Below are 17424 nucleotides of genomic sequence, written 5' to 3'. Positions count from 1 at the left end.
AGGGTTGCCGGTTCGAACCCCGACCAGTAGGAACGGCTGAAGTGCCCTTAGGTATATATACTCTTGGCGGTGGTAGTGTAGTGGTTAAGGAGCTGGGCTAGCTGGGCCTGAAAGTTGTCGGTTCAATTCCCGGCTTCCACCGCTGTGCCCTTGAGCAAGGCACTTAACCCTGAGTTGCTCTGGGGAGAACGCCCCTTGTGGTATCATTAACATATGTAAGCCGGTTTGGATAAAGGTGTCTGCTAAATGAATAAATGTAAATGTAATACCCAAAGTGACAGGGAGGCTGATTCAGGACACAAATAGGACACAAATAGGAAGTTTGAGTCGGCACAGAAAAAAGAGAGACTAGAGATGAGAGCAGAGGCGACACCAGACAGATGTGAGAAACCCTTAAAGTGCTATTTTTCTTGAGATGAGTAGATTTCAAACAGCACAAGCAGTGCAGCAGTAAAGGCTCCTTGAATGACTTAAAGTTCGAAAGAGATGACTTTAAGTCCCTAATGTTGCTCGGACCATCTGGCTCTGATGTGGCCTTGATGTGGCTCTGATGCAGCTCTGCTCATGTGAGGTGCATATTTTTGCCTCTTACCTTTGCATACTCCATTAACTTCAATCTGTCCTGCTGGGCAAACCTTAGGTGCGAACTCTGTAATGACTGAAGAACAGGAACAGGAATCTTTTCAAAATCAGTTTAGACTCCATTAGACAAAACATTCACTTAACTTAACACAGATGTCACATACACATACTCTCCTTTAATTTACTAAGTGTAACTTTAAGGGCTCATGTTTTTCTATATCAAAAGAATATATAAGCGTTTCCATCCAACTGTTTAATGCATATTTTAAGTCAAAAAAGAGAAGTAACAAAGGCACTCTTCCCTCTTATATAACCACTGAACTGAGATCAGTGTAACTGTTCTGCACTACCATCTGGCAACCTGATGTTGCAGAACTTCATTCAAAACATCTGATGAGCCAACCAGAAAGTTGTCAGACAAGGAGAAAGTTGTAATGTACCAAAACTGTCTATTTAAACATAAAAGGCTTGGCTGCTTGCTATGTGCTTTGTTTTTAGTGGCACAAATGATGGTTCAGACCTTGCATCAATAAATGTGTAACAACACCCTCACACACCCTGGCTGCACGAGAACATCAGTGGATTCAGACATCTACAGAAAACCGTCGCTCAGACCCAGAGAATGTGTCTGTGGGGACGGAAATGCCAGGGAAACCTGAATAATAAAAGTCTAAAACAAGTGACTCTGAGGCTCTGCCAATGTCTCTTCTCCTAGTCGCAGACCTGGCTCCCAGTCATTTTCATTTGTTACTGTGGCCACAAACACTTGTAGATGGCCAGGGAGGCTTTTGTTGCATTTGCTTGTTTGTTGTTTAATTCAATTCAGTTCTGTTAATTTGTCTAGTGCCATTATTGGTGACTATTCTCTCTGCACTCTCCAGAACAAAATGCCTTTAAACCCCATATACTGTACAAGCACACTAGCTATGATGGTAATGAAATTCTCCCTTTCGGAAAAAAGTAGAACTTAGTTCAGCAGGGTGGGATAAGGGGTCTGCCTGCCTGGGTCTGACCCAGCAACAAGAACACTGTTGTTGTTTCTTGACCACAAATGAACTCCATTTTCAGACCAACGTACCAACCACAGAGTCTGAGCTAAAAGGGCTGTTCACACCAGGTGCAAAAACTATAAAGATAACTGTAAAGGTAACAACATAAGCGTCTACACTGACTGCTCTCTGCTATTTACTGCTGTATTTTATAGGTCAGCTGTGATCCTAAGCTACTGTTTACGGCCAGTGACACTAGAACTGGAGGGTCTTTGGAATTTACCTTTAGCACAGTATCCCATGCACCCCTGTGTGGGCTGCAGGAAGTAGAGCAGGAAGTCTCCGCAGTTGCGCACGGAGACGGGGATGCGGAAGAGGCAGCAGTCCTTGGTGCTGCCGTGGAAGAACTGCCAGGTGGCACAGGCAGAGAGCTGTCGCACCTCCCCGGGCTGGGGCAGCGAGCTGTCCTTCAGGGAGAGCCACACGGGGGCCTGGGTCCCACAGCGATTCATCTGAGACAGGGAGAGAGAGCATAGGGAGAGAGAGAGAGGGAGAGAGCATAGGGAGAGAGAGAGAGGGAGAGAGAGCATAGGGAGAGAGAGAGAGGGAAAGAGAGCATAGGGAGAGAGAGAGAGGGAGAGAGAGCATAGGGAGAGAGAGAGAGGGAAAGAGAGCATAGGGAGAGAGAGAGAGAGGGAGAGAGAGGAGGGGAAAAGAGAAAAGAAGGAGTGGTGAGAGGAAGAGGATAATAGAGGAGAGAAAATGAGAGTAGAAGAGAACAGGGGAAAAGGAGAGAAGAAGTGAGAGGAGAAGATAGGAGATGTAGAGAGGGGATGAGAGGAGGAGAGAGAAGGAGAAAGAGGGAGGGAGGGAGAGAGAGAGAGGGAGGGGAGGAAGAAGAGAAGAAGGACAATAGAGAGACAAGCAGCAACATAGAGAGAACGAGAGTGTGTGTCAAGGGTTTAAAGAGAAAGGGAGGGGGGATTGGAAGATGAGAATGAAGAAGAAAGTAAGTGAATGACAAAAAGAGTTTGACAGCATGAGTGTCAGGGGGGGTTAAAGAGAGAGACAGAGAGAGAGAGAGAGAGAGAGTTTTTCTCTCAGCACTGTGGTTTTACCAAATGTAATAAAAAATGAATTATGATGATCATTTTGTAATGAACAGCTCAAATGAGCCAGTCGAGACATCCATTACGGGCTCTGTAAAGTGCTTTGAGACGATGTCAGACAATACTGATAATGTTACAGGGATAATGACACTATATAAATATAAAATTGCTGTAGAGAATAAAAGAACATGAACACTACACAACCCAATAATGTTATGAAAGGTTATCTAATGTATCAAATATACTTTGTACATTTCCCAGTGTATGAAATGGGCTGGGTGTTGATGTGAGCATACTGCACCTCCACACAGCTGGTGGGCATCTCCGCTGGTTTGTTGTTGATGGTGAAACGGTACCATGCCGCTGGCAGCGAGTGGTCACATATCAGGTCCTGGATGGCTGTGTTCTGGAGCTCCGTAGAGTCAAAGTCAACGCTCCTGTACGGGTTCCGCAAGGTCCGATATCCGCTGGGGTAGCACTCAGGAGCTGGCAGAACAAAGAGCGAAGGAAGGAACGTGAGGGCCCTCCGTGGACAGCCAATTGTGGTCCACTTACTAACCTTTCACTCAAGATGGAGGTCAGAGCCATCATTGGAGAAGAAAAAAAAGGTCAGAAACTGTGTCATAATGTTGACTCTAAAACGCCAGTCAGTTCATTAAGAGCCAGAATAGGGGTCGACGCAACCTTCAGATCAGGGGGACACGGAGGAGAGAGAAAGAGAGAGAGAGAGAGAGAGAGAGAGAGAAAAAAAAAGGGTAAAAATAAAATGCTTTCGTGTCACCCTGCCCAAACGCTAACCTCGCCGCTCGGAAAAGGTCAAGGGAGGAAATGATGCGTGACTTCCTGCTCGTGCACTTCACAGTTCACCAGTCCACACCAGAAATAGGCTGATGACTTTTTCACGGCAAACCCCTCTAATCCCCATGTCATTTCCAATGCTGGGTTACATCTGTGCAGAAAGACACACATTTCCCCTTCACATGAGGTGTGAGGCAGAGATGAACTGGGTCAAAAGCCAGACTCTAATTGTTCACAGAAGCCAAGACCCGTCCTCCGGGCACCGGTCTATTCCACCAGATGATGCATAATGCATGGCTGTGGTCACCATGATATAAAAGGAAAATCATTTCTCAATCTTCCTTCCCTATATTATGCATGTGGCACTCCGTTCCTTAATCATTGATGTGCAGGACAGAGTTCTCATTACAAATGAAGGGCTCACAAGAGACCTCAAGAGGAATCAGGTCTGCTTATTCTCAAGAGGTTCACTGTTACAACATGTACTGTGTAAAAAACAGAAAAACTTTAGCAAATAATGAGCCAAATTGTTTTGTGATCGACACCTCAGAGCAACTTAAAATGGTCGTCATTCAACCTCATATACTGTGTGAGACACTGAGTCAATACTGATTCATGCAGCTACGTGATTGACGACGCATGACCTCAGAGCAACTAAAAACCTTGTCATCCGACCTCCATGAGAAAGCGCGTCGGACAACCCGGCCCGTAATCCAGCCGGCTCGGCTAAAAGGCGCGAGTGGCTCTAAGATCTGACGCTTTCTGCCCGAGAGGAGCTCGGATGAAGTCATGTCTCAGCTGGCCCTCGTCTCATAAAGCCTCATTTTCCTCCCTAATTCCCTGGTCATTACACCCCCGGCCCCGGCCCCGAACCCTAACAGCTCGTGCGCAGTGGCCCATTTCCCAGCGCTAGTTTAAAGTTGAAGGTGTTTAAGGGCCTCATTTGGAGCGGTGTTAACAACATGGAGGGTGTTCCTCGCATTAAATTCCATCAACTCCTTTGAGCCTCACTGCGTTTGCGATGTCCATGTAGATTCCCAAAGAATTGTGACAAGGTCACAGAGAAGTAGGATGTTGATTCTGGTGAAACAATGCAATAAAATACAATGACCCAACCTAAACATAAACACATGTACATGAATATATAAGACTTAAATCTTCCTTCAGAATTCTGGCACGTCTGTTTGGCTTGGAATCCTTGAAAGGGCAACACTATAAAAAGACTAAATCATATTAATTCCTCAAGACATGACATTTTTACGGAGTGTTTATGCATCTGTTCACAATAAAACACGTATTTAGCCAGTGCTTTATTTAGCTTTTTTTTGTCTACGCATGCAAACTGGTTGGTTGTGAAACACAGTCGCATTAGTCCGTGCAGACAAGGTCAAAGGTTTTCCAAACAGCCTTGTTTTCAGCAGGGAGACAAAAGGTCTGGCATGGCTTGGCTGCTGGGTAAACTAGTCAAATTGCCCATTTAATTTGTTTACTGAGAAGGGGCGAGGGGGAGGGGTGGGGGCCAGATAAATCTCCTCACCCAGGGAATACCAAACACACACTCATATTAGCCTTCAGGTGTGAGCACAGAATACTCATTCTCTCTCTCTCTCTTTCTCTCTCTCTATCTCATTTTGTAGTCTCTCTCTTTCTCCCTCTCTCACATTCAAATTCTCTCTCTCTCTCTCTCTTTCTCTCTCCTCTGTTCAACCCCTTTCTCTCTCTTTCTGTCACTCTCAATGGGTCCTCTTTCTTAATCTCTCTCTCCCTTACTTTCTCTCCCTCTCTCTCTTTCACTTCTGCTTTCTCTCTCACTCTTTCGGCCACCCTCTCTCCTCTTTCTATCATTCTCTCTCTCTCCCTCCCTCATTTTCTCGCTTCCTTCCTCCCTCACTCCCAATCTCTCTCCCCTTCCAATGAATCCTGCCATCACAGCACATGGGCAAACACATGCATCTTTGGTGCTCATAAACAGAGGTGATTGGAGACTGCCTGAGAGAATGACTGGCTATGGGGTGAGACATTTCTCCAAACGAGGAAAGAAACGGACCACAGGGACCCCGTCCTCTCATCTAATCTCTCTATGAGGAGAGATTGTGTGTGTGTGTGTGTGTGAGTGTGTGTGAGTGGGCAGGGGGAGGGCAAATGCTTTGTTGTCATCTCCCTGTGGTGAGGCAATGATCAAGGCTACATCCAGCCGAGTGGAATAGTTTATGACCCCACACGCCCAAACACACACACACACACACACACACAAACACACACACACACACACACACACACACACACCTGCACGCAAGGCCCACATTATGCGAGACAACAGGAAATGCCCTCGGGGTAAAGAAACTGCTTATTGAACACTGGAGGCAGACACAGCACAGAGAGAGAGAGAGAGAGAGAGAGAGAGACCCTACCAAACAACAGAAAACAAGACAAAGGAGGAAAAAACAAGATAATCTTATCCTTTTCATCATGGGTGCTCTTCCTAGTCACAGAAGTGAAGCATTGTATTGAGTCAACAATGACCATTATCTTCATCCTCCCCATAACCCATCAGTAAGAGCTAACTGTATGTCCCTATCCAAAGAGCTACTGCTGTTGTTGTTACTGCTGATCATCCTCCCAATATCAGTTACATTTAAAAGGGATACTGTGACTGTCTGCACGCAATAAAATATACCCATAAAAGTTAAGATGCATAACAGCAACTCAACTCAACACCCGTAAACTAACAGCTAATTATAAGTCAAAACAGCACCAGAGAGAGAGAGAGAGAGAGAGAGAGAGAGAGAGAGAGAGAGAGAGATCTGTCCAGGCAAAAACAACAGCAAAAACTGCCTTTTTATGAGTCCAGGTGGACCCAACCCCTCACCGACGTGACGAGAGAGACAGATGACAATGCTGAGGGATTCTGGAAGACTTTTCATTCCTGTCTTTGATCAAATGAGTGTTTGTACTTTCGTGTCCCCATCCAGTGTTTTACAGTGACAAGTGATGGGTACACCAGACACGAACCACAGCCATTCCAACCCAACAGCTGCCCCTTTCATATGAGTTTCCTCTGCCAGTGGCCAAGACACACAGCTGCTTCTTTGCTCTTGCTACACCAAGCTCTCCACTGAAATCAGTGAGGTTATGTATACAAATTATATGGCATTGACATTTCGGCACAGTTAAGCCGGAGGGAAACCAGAGTATCTCAGTCTGTGCCTTTTTATGATACACATAAAGTCTAACTAAGGTTTACAGTAGCCTACTACACAAAGTAAAGGCTGTGCAACCACAGCATTCTGTAATTGTTACTGTGACTTGAGTTTTGTGGCCTACTCCACTTCTATTGTAAGTCGTTTTAGAAAAAGGAGTCAAAACTGAATGAATAATAAAAATGAAATATAATGTGAATATAAAACAGAATCACCTCAGAAGGCTATTTTTACAATTAAGTAGCAGGTGAAATGTTGCGTTTTGGATGCACACTGGCCTTTTTAACTAGGCTCCATATCAGGAGGTTGCAGGCTCACGCTTGACAAATGTAACTCCTCACTGCAGTGGTGACCACAACGTGCTGACATGCAGCTCATTCAATCTGTCACTCACGCGGAACAAATGCACATGCCTCTGGGCTCGTGCTAATGGTTTTCTAAAACATCTGCCAGTGAGGGAGAGAGGGAGAGAGAGAGAGCTACAAAGAAAGAGGAAAGAAAAGGAAAAAAGACAAAGAGAGGCTGCCAATGAGTTAATGGCAATGGCAAAGTTTAACAAACTCAAGACCAGCAGGTTTTTTTTCTCTCCCCTACTTTTAACAGCTGTAAGCTATTCTCAGGGCTCCCATTCCCGCGGCCCAGGTATTAGAAAATAATGAAAGCAATGCCTCTGTGGTGTTACAGTCACGTCTGGCTCAAAATCATTCACCTGATACATCTGGACAGGAATTCTGGCCCGTGTCACACCAAAACAAAAAACACCACATCGGATCAGTGCTTGACTGTCCACTATTCCGCATGAAGAGATACGCAGAGATCCTCAAAAGAAGAGACGTTGAGTGTTTCGCCATCCACAGGTGTTTCTTTCATTAGTGAAACAGCCTTACTATTTACAATAGCTAGAGCGATAGCTTTGCACTGCAAAAAATAAATAAATAAATAAATAAAAACGACACAAATCAATAGCACAAACAATTTTACGGCATCCCATGCATGACTGGCCAGGCATCACAACATGGCAAAGGTTCAACGTTATTAGGCACTTTCAAACAAGTTTCTCAGATGTTGTAGCGGTAAAACTTTTGTGCAGCGCTGTTTGCATGCACTGGTAACAACTGCACTTACCTATCTGCGCAAACAATTCCAGTGGCATCAAACACAAAACGAACAGGTATTCTGAAATCGACATGCGGTAATGTGTCCAAATCATCTCCATATCTGAAAAAAATCGGACTTCTCGGATTCATCCACGTATCCTTTGCAAGTACTGGCAGACTAGTCCCATTTGAGTTTTTGTCTCGCTTTTCTTGTTTCCTAGAGCTTAGGAAATGTTTGTGCTATCCTGGTCATTCACTCGGAGTTTGACATACTGAATAAGACCGCGAACATTGCCATGTAGAGAACATACTTGTAGAAGTTTACGAACAGTTGTCTTTGACCGACTTTTTGCATCACAGGCGTTCGTACTGAAAAAGAGGAGGGGGTGCCATTCCTGGGTCCCCAATTAACTTCAAGTAGGTGGGCTTTCTGAGGTCTAGCAGGAAGGATGTCAGGAGGAATTTTGTTTTGGGTAAAGTCAAGTTCCGACTGTGTGTTAACAAAGAATTATTTCAACAACAGAAGTTTGTCGGAGAAAATAATGGAAAAAGGTCAAATGAAACCCAAACAAAATAACACAAACATATAATTCATATTTCATTATGCTATGATGTATAATGTTATATTATACAAGGCTTATAGATTATTTATTGAGCTACATGGCTATGGTACTGGGTGGGTGTGTGGCTTTGAGAGGGAGAGAGAGAGAGTTGATGCCTTTGCCATGTGTGGTGGATTCAGCTGGACAAGAGGACCAGCTGCCCCCTCACCTCATCCCAAATCCCCCTGTGTTCATGTAAGCTCACAGGCAGCATCCTGCTTTGCATACAAGAGTTCGGCTGCAACCCTTCACCTTTTTCCTGGTCAGTTTTGCCAGTGCCTGTGTGATCCAGCCACATGGGCAATACTCCAATGAGTGTGTGTATGTGTGTGTGTGTGTGTGTGTGTGTGTGTGTGTGTGTATGCGTGTGTATGTGTGTGTGTGTGTGTGTGTTTGTGTCTGCCTGCCCATGTGTCTCCAAGGCAGGGATAGTGGATTTACCCGCTGGGCTTTGAAGGTTGTGCCTGGCACGGATGAGGGCTGTGGCCCCATGAACTAGCCCCCGGCCGGCTGCTAACTCGTGCCCAGACGATGGCCTCCCCCCTCCCCTGACCATCTGCGTTGTTGATCCTGAGGTTCTCCGTCCCTCTGGTCCCCTTGGTCCACTTGGCCCGAGTGAAAGGGCTCAGAGCCGGCTGATCAAACCCCTGTTTTGGCCCCGCTTGTATCCTCTCTCTTACCTGCCAGAGTGTATGCATGTTTACACAGGCAACAACACATTCATCCACTCCTAGCTAGAGGCAGTGGAAGAGGAGCTTGGTGGCCATTTTTACTGGCCAGAGAGGGCCACGTTCTGGACCTAGTGATGCTCGCTTACCACACTGTGGCTTTCTCTTGACAGCTGAGACCAAGTGACGAGGAGTGAGGAGGGTCAAACAGACTCAAGGGAAGGAACCGCATCGACGGTACTACTAGGAACTATCTGGAACCGCTTTACAGTGCCGTTGCAATGTTTAGTGACACTGCCTCAGGCAACTGCTGGGACAGGTTATACCCAGCATAATTAATGTGGCTGGTAAGCATCCTGTACGGTCCTATCCTCACATACCATTAAAACAGCATGGAATAATGGGAGAGAGAGAGAGAGAATCTTGAGTTTTTCTAAATAAAAAAAAATGGAACATATATCTGATAATAAGGCTATTTTGGTGCTTAATTGCAGATCTTAATTACAGATCTAATTACAAAAACATCTGATGTAACCTACTTTATATTTTGTCCAATTACCTGAGTTTCCATAGCACTTCGTTATGGCTAATTATGGTAAAATCTCATGACCTTTAAGATCTTTAAAAGGAGCATAAAAACAAGACACACACACATCATTAAAATTCCATAAGCATGGCAGCATTCTATCATCTGTCCTTTTTACTTATGTGTAGTATGCAGTTCTTCTCCTGCCTATTGCATGCCTTAAAGAAATTATTGGAAAGGCTTGACAAAGTCTCTCATCCTCTTGCTGAAACATGCATTCTTGTAATGGTTCATTGCCACCAAAATCAATCCAAACTTGAATGAGTCATCAAAGCATTTTTTTTAATGTAATCTTCACAAAAAACATGTATGTATACTTTGATCCATGTTCATTGCATGCATTGACAGTACTGTATATGCATATACAGATCTCTGCAGCAATAATACCCGGCAGCATTCTTGGTTCATAAGAGTACAATTTCTTTTGAACTTTTGATCTTAGCACATTTGAGGAATACCAAGTATTAAAATCAGAGACAAGAACAGCAGGAATGCCTGCATATTGTCTCATTAGATTTGTGTTTGTTTATAAATTATGTATGTTTATAATTTAATCTTATTTATCTTTGACTACAAGTGCTTTCATAAGTACCTTATTTCCCCAAGTGACAGAAACAACTCTCCAGCTCTTTCCCAGATGCCCTTGCGTGGCACCACGCAGACTTGCAGACTGCAAAAGCAGGGCGAATACGCCGTCTGCACATGGCCACCTGTGACACGCAACAATTTTAGATAGCACATGTAGCGAGTTTCAAATTGAATACAGGCCCCTGTAGACTAGAAGTTTTGAAAGGGGACTGTGTGGGGGGTAATAATGAGTGGTTTGCACTATTGCAAGTCATACATTTGAGATGTTCTGGGAATGGTGGACGCTACCAGTGAATCTCTCCTATTCCTTTATCCAATTTACGCAGGCAGGCTGATCTTAAAGTAATTAAATTACATCCGACTTCAGAGCCTCATTCAAAAATTATTCATGTATTCATGTTTTTACTTGAGGAGTCTAAGCCACCTGCTCTTAGATCTGGGATTTTTCTTGTATCACAGGGAACGTATGGCAAAGCCCAGACCACAGTGGAAGTCTTAAGCTTCTTCACTGACACTTTGTGTTATCGGAATAAATTGTGTGTACGCTCCCTCGTAAGGCTAGATAGGGAGACCCAAAAGAGCAGATTACACAGGAACGGATCAGACCCAAATCTGAAGACAAAACAAATCTATCCCAGAGTAGAGTTGAGTTAACAGCTTTCAAGACACCTTTGCAGTTTGTCTACAATAACATCAATGCTTTATTTCTCTTGGTACTACTCCACTACTGCTGCCTCAGTGCCATTAGCTCAGTGACTTCAAATGAGAAAGGATGAGTAGAATAGACACAGTCAGAGGCTATGTGGCATCCTGACGAGTGTGTGAGACACCGAGAGGGGAGGCCTCTGAGAATGAAGACTTCAAAGGCAAACTCACTGCATCACAGAGCCACAGAGGAAACAAGCCTTAAGGCTCTGTCGTGTTTTCATCCCGTGTGTGCTTATGGTATGGACTGGCTGCTGTGTCGTGGTGCATCGTATAATCATTTAATAAAATAAATAAAATCAGTGGTTCTTGAATATTATATAAAAGAAACTCTTCTCCTTCTCTCTGCACAAATTCTTTTCATTTTTAATTTCATTATCATCCATCCTCCTGTGACATTTACCTAGATGACATATGCAATAACAAACATTGAGTCCTGAATGCTCTATTTTGGCCTATTTGTTTTGGAATTCTTTGATACATTACTATGGTCCTGCTAATACGTACATAAGGTAGACAAACAGTATAGTACTGTATAATTGTGGTAGTATATATCAAACAGTCTGTAAGCTCTGTACAGTATCTAGTTCTACCCACATGCTCTGTTGAAAACGAGTTTCATCCCAGCACGTTTGAAGTGACGCTGGCTCTTTAGAGAACATATAAACAGAAGAGCTGCTTCACTCTAAACAAGCCCCTGCCTGTGAGGTGAGGATGACAGGACGCCATGCTTGTTTACTCGGCCCCTTCGGGATATTTCACAGCGAGATAAATAAAAAAAGGAAATCTACTCAGTGGGGTGGCACACCAAAACGCTCTCTCTTTTTTGCCAGGAGCCTGTTTGCATCTGACATCTTGCAGCATGCTAGTCTCCACCATTATGACACCACAGCCCAGTGCATTAAAGCATAAATATTAGAGGGAAATCACAGAGCTGACATAAAACAGGCTTGCCGGTGCACTCTCTGTCAGCTGAATGTGTTTAACCAAGCTACGGTGCAGGCATGTAGCAGGCTTTTCAAGCCATTAGGAGCATTTTCATGAAACCTTGGTAGCTTGGTTGTACACCTCCTTTGAAATCTCTCATTTCTAATTAAATCTAAATAGTACATTTCTACTGTTCAGACATATTGTCAATACCATGACCTCACCAAGTGAAATGGTGCTCGGGCATGACAACAATATTTTTATTTTATTTTTATTTTTTCTTTCGCTTATTTCTGTGCCAGTGCACTAATGCGGTGGTGCTTGGATTTGTTCTATCTCATGTGCCAGATATAGCAAACATTACAGGCAGGAGACAGGCGTGAGTAGAACCACACAGAATGTGTGTGTCTGAGTGTGTGTGTGTGTCTGAGTGTGTGTGTGTGTCTGAGTGTGTCTGTGTGTGTGGCTGCCAGTACATGTATGTCTTGGTGGCATTCCTGCAAGCCTCTATGGGGTCCCCCCTCTGCACTCCTTATAAACCAAATTCACATATGGCCAAACAGCGTTAACTCACAGGGCCTCTTTGGTTTAACAGTTGCTTTACAAGACTACAAGTAAACAGAAGAGAGAAAGGGAGAGGGGGGTGGAGAGAGGGAGGGAGAGAGAGAGAGAGAGAGACTATCGGCAAGTTAAACGCTCCCAGGTTCCTCTGTCTGGTCTCTTCCCCGTGGCAGTAGAAATGCTGTGTCATCACTTCAAGTATCTCTGCTGGCCCTGATAAATTGCACACCCTCTCCCCACAGTTGGGGTTGCCGGTAAAAGCAACTCTTTTACAGGAGAGAAAACTGAGGCCTTTGAAGTCCACCCCCAGTTAGAGGGGAGAGCGGGGTATGGAGGGGTATGAGGGTAGGGTAGGTGCGGGGTGGGGTGTGGGGAGGGGGGGTTCTGAAGGGGGCAGTGGCAGCGACTGCCTGAGACAGTAAACTCTTCCAGATGTCACACACATCCGTGGAGTGTGAGAACACAAAGAAGGAACGGAGGCCGGAATGACAACGAAGCCAGACTGACAGACTTTAAGACCGGCGGCCGGTATCGTCTAAGATGGCCTCTGGTTCTGTGCTGACTCACCCAACACCATAATGACCCGAGACTAATCACACACACCCTGAGTTTCTCGAGTTCCTCCCACCTGAATCCACTGGGACAGGAAAGGAATGTTAGCTGTGATTGACATCAAGATCAACCAATAGATAGCGGGTGTCCTGACAAAATGGATATAACAATTTAAAAAAGTTATCATACCTTTTATTTAATCTCTCTGTCTATTCCCCACCACCACCCTATGGTCTTTCTGCATCTAGGACAAGAACTGTTACGATGGAGAGGGTTGTTATGAGGACAGGTTTTGTGTGTTCTTCCAGGGAGTTAGTGATGGATGTTTAAATATGATTAATCTCTTGGCCCTGAACTCACACTTGGAGTGGATAAATAATTATAGTTCAGTGGAGTCAAGTCAATTATGTGGTGGTTAATAGCAAAAGTATAAGCAACGCTGTCGAAACCGGCACTGAATCTGATTTGATGATAAAACAAATTTGCAGCCTGCCTGACCTGTTGTGTTGGTTGGCTATTAGAACAGTGTTAACCCTGTTTTCATGTTTCAATCTGGACAGACACCTAATTGATATGAAAAGGATTGCGTGCTGCCCATGGAATGAATGTCTTAGAGAGCAGCTGACTGGTGTTGATCTAGTCCCGTGGTGTGAATTTGGTTCTGTGGATTTGATTTGGGTTCTGCTGTGGACTGATCTGTTTTGTATCTGGCGCTGACTGATCCGGTTTGAATCTGATCCTGACCAATCTAGTTCCTGATCCTAACTGAACTGTTTTGGATTAGGCCCAGACTGATCTGTTTTGCATCTGTTTCTCTTTGAATCGGTGTGGATCTAATGGACCAAATGCCAGCACAGGGCCTGAGTCCATAACAGTCAGCCAGAGTCCGCTGAAGAAATACAAGTTCAAGTGACCTCTAGTGCTTTAGCTAAAAGAGAACAATCAGACCAACTGAAATTGCTAACCTCATCAGTAAGCACTTGAACCTTAATTGTTCTTTAGTGGACAAGCAAGCACTTTAAACACCTAAAACTAAGGACAACAGGGAACATACTATTAATCTTACAAGACAACATGTGAGGCTTCCACGTTAAGCATAAATGCTTAGGTGGGATAGCATGAACAAGCAAATGTCAATAATCCTGAGAAGGATTGATGTGTAGACTGAGGGAGTCACAGAACATACTGTAGCTGCAGTTAAGGGAAACCAGGCCAATTGAAATCACTAACAACATCAATAAGCATTCGAACCTTAATCGTTCCTTAATGGCCGAACACTTTAAACACCTGAGTCCAAAGGCAACAGAGAACATTCCAGCATTTATATTTATTACAGCACATGAGGCTTCTGCATTAGGCAGAAGTGCTTAGGTGAAAGGGCAAGAACAGGCAAGAGTAAGTATGCCCAAGAAGGATTGATGAAGGGCTGAAGAAAGGAGGAGAGGAATGATAGGACTCAGATAGAGAGAGAGACAGAGAGAAAGAAGGCAGGGTTGATAACTCTCATGCATCCGCGTGACACTCAAGCTTTCAGCACCAATCTCACGCTCTCACGCACACTCAAGAAATGTCACGCCAAATCCATTCTTTTTTTTTGCAATCCGTTCATTTTTTGTTGATGACTAGACTAGACCACAGCATTGTTTCTAAATGACAGGATACGAGTTTAAGGCATACATATGTCTAGACCAACAGCAGGTAGGTCTAATATCTGCCTACAACGTTCTCAGCGCAGTTTTCTCTGATTGTTGATTCGCTGACTAGGCTATTTTAATCCGGTCCGCGGCACCTTCATGGAACACGCTGCTTTAGGCCCTGTCCACACGTACGAAACCGATCTTTTTTTCCTCCGTCTTCCCTGAAACCGCATCAAGAATATTTGCGTCCAAACGGATCCATCTCAACACGACTCAACACGTTACTTCATACCCCAGGCCTATAGGTGGCATTGTTTCTTTACAGAAATTGACCAAAATTTGCGCTTTACAAACAGACAGAATAGGCTACGACCAAATGGCTAGTGCAAGGTAACCAGAATTGTTTGTGTGGACTGATGGTGAACTGTCAACTGTAGTCAACTGTAAAACTAATAAACTTTATTTTACGGTTTGTGAAGGGTGCATTCCCGTCCTTTATTTGGCTAATGCAGGTAGGCCTACTAATCACCTTTACTTTCTTTGGTTGTAGGATAGTCCGTGATTCACATTAGTTTTGGCCATCACTGCAATTAGGCTACTAAACGCAAGGGTTACCCAAGTTCTAGGCTATTCTGTCGCCACATGTATACTATTGCTATAAAACCTTCGTTAGTAACAGTCAATACTTTTGCCTGCATCAAATCGCGCATTCGCATTCAGTGTGCTACCATCGGCTTAACGTGAGTTCTAAGCGTCTTTGTATGCTGATTTCACTCGACTGTGAATGCATGTATATATGTTGTAAGAAATGTAAAATAAATGAATGACACTGGCACTACGCACAAATTATGTAGCCTAAACTTACATCGCACTTTCCTAATAACTTAAGTTCTCTCGCGTCACTGACAGTAGCTAGAATGCATAAAAAAAAACCCGGGGAAAACAGTGTTCAGTCCACCAAGTCGTAAGCTATCGGCGCTGCGCAGCACCATTTGTGATATTTATCTTACGGAGTGTAATCGTAGGTAATGTCATGTATGAAAACTAGTATTGTTAGGCAATACTACAAGTGCAAGTCCAGGGCAGCTGAGGTGTGGCAATGACATCATCGCAAGCAGGATGTGCGGTTTCACTGTCTAAACGAATTCAAACGGGCTACGGTTTCAGATTTCTCCACTCTGGGACCAGGTTTCAGAAAGGTGCGGTTTCGGGCAGTGCGTTTACAGGATTCGTTTGGACGCTCGGCCAAGACGAAGCAAAACCTCTGCGTTTAACCTAAAAAGCGTCTCCGTGTGGACGGGCCCTTAGACATGAGGCAGACCGACATAAAGTGTGGCCGCCCATTCTTCTCTAGGAACTACTGGCGAAGTAGCCTCACAGACATCACATGAAATAACTTTTTCTCATCTTTTATAAGGTGCTATAGCTGCGATAAACGGTTCGCGAGAAAAATAAATTAACTTTCAAGAAATTATCATATTAGTCTACTATAGCTCTGCGCTCATTTCAATTCCTATAGGAGGAATATCTCACAAACTTTTCGTTCCACACATGACAACACGTAAACCAGAATAAACAGCAGACCTTACCGAACACAAAGGTGTAATGCAATCCCCTGTACAATAAGCCGTTCCAGTTCCGTTTCTATATGGTCTCCAATTTTGGGCTTTAAGTGTCTTAAAACTGAGCTGTGCTTAAATACCTACATATGTGTAAATATTAAAATCAGAGGATATATAGCTCATGGCTAAGAGTTTGTCGATGTAGCCATAATGATTTGTTTTCACAAAATGCTAAGCATGCATGTATTTAAGTGTCTTAAAAAGTGTGCTTATATTGGTCAATGCATAATTTCATAACAGGCCAAATAGAAAATAAATGTTAAATGTTAAATATAGCCTACTGTAGCCTAGACATAATATTAAAATCAGATGATGTAGGATAGTATAGAGTTAGATAAAGTTGGATGGCTCCAGAACTCACACCAGTGGATTGGGTCTTAAAGGAGCCACACCACCTTTATGACACTATAGCTGTTCTGTTGACCTTTAGATTTGTTGCTACTGGGCATGAAGGGCAGGCCAATTATGAGTTCTGTCCAACATTGATGGTAGGTTTAGAAGAAAAGTCACCACATTTTAATCATATTGCAATACCAATAACCGTGATAATTTTGGTCATGATTTTTCATCAAATGTTCATACTGTATCTCTAGTGGCTGGTAGACTTTGGAATCCACCAGCCACAATGGTAGGTGGAAAAAAAATATTTTAGGCTATTTCCATCCCTGATACATAAGTACACTCATACACACATTCACAAGTCTCAATCTGTCCATTTCTTTTCACAAAACTCACCAGAAGTCATCATTTAAGGGGTTATTTTTCATTTTTTTCTACTGAGCTACTACCTTTTTCAGGTGGGCAGGGGGGCCCTTTTCATGTCTGTGCCCAGGGGCCCAGTGGCTCATAATCCTTCCATGCCACAGGGTTAAAACACTGGTCTTGTTTTCAAGTGCAATCAATAATTTAATTGTACATTTTGAAGAAACTTAAATCATGGATTATACTGTACATAGCAAAAAAGTCTGGGGACAGACATTTTAAAATTAGGTTAAGGGAAAAATTTAACGCACACGCACTATGACTTCACAAAATCTCACTCCAGCCAAACACCCAAAGTTGGCAACCCTGAGAAGGTGAAGGGGCAGGTAAGAAAAGAGTGAATAATAGAGCCTCCAACTGAAGACACAACACTTTTTCTTTACTAGAGTTCACCATGCCCCAAAGCACTATGGATTTATTATTAACACTAGCAAATAAA

General features: G+C 43.7%; 1 protein-coding gene across 1 annotated transcript in view; it reads right to left on the bottom strand.

Annotated features, from left to right (window-relative positions):
- Positions 1-7987, bottom strand: part of LOC143141805 (von Willebrand factor D and EGF domain-containing protein) — an 83231-nt gene extending 75244 nt beyond the window's left edge. Inside the window, exons 1-4 of the mRNA XM_076302512.1 lie at positions 7804-7987; positions 2982-3166; positions 1855-2083; positions 593-658 (exon numbers count right to left, since the gene is read on the bottom strand). Of these exons, the coding sequence (XP_076158627.1) occupies positions 593-658; positions 1855-2083; positions 2982-3166; positions 7804-7867 (544 nt within the window). The 5' untranslated portion in view covers positions 7868-7987. The remainder of the gene's footprint in view (positions 1-592; positions 659-1854; positions 2084-2981; positions 3167-7803) is intronic.
- Positions 7988-17424: the final 9437 nt, after the last annotated feature.

The sequence above is a fragment of the Alosa pseudoharengus genome, unplaced genomic scaffold (assembly GCF_046254945.1).
Source record: "Alosa pseudoharengus isolate Yale_2024_CS ecotype anadromous, Long Island Sound unplaced genomic scaffold, YU_APseudo_1.1 YU_APseudo_1.1_scf_24, whole genome shotgun sequence".
Lineage (NCBI taxonomy): Eukaryota > Metazoa > Chordata > Actinopteri > Clupeiformes > Clupeidae > Alosa > Alosa pseudoharengus.
This window is presented reverse-complemented; position numbering and strand designations above follow the sequence as displayed.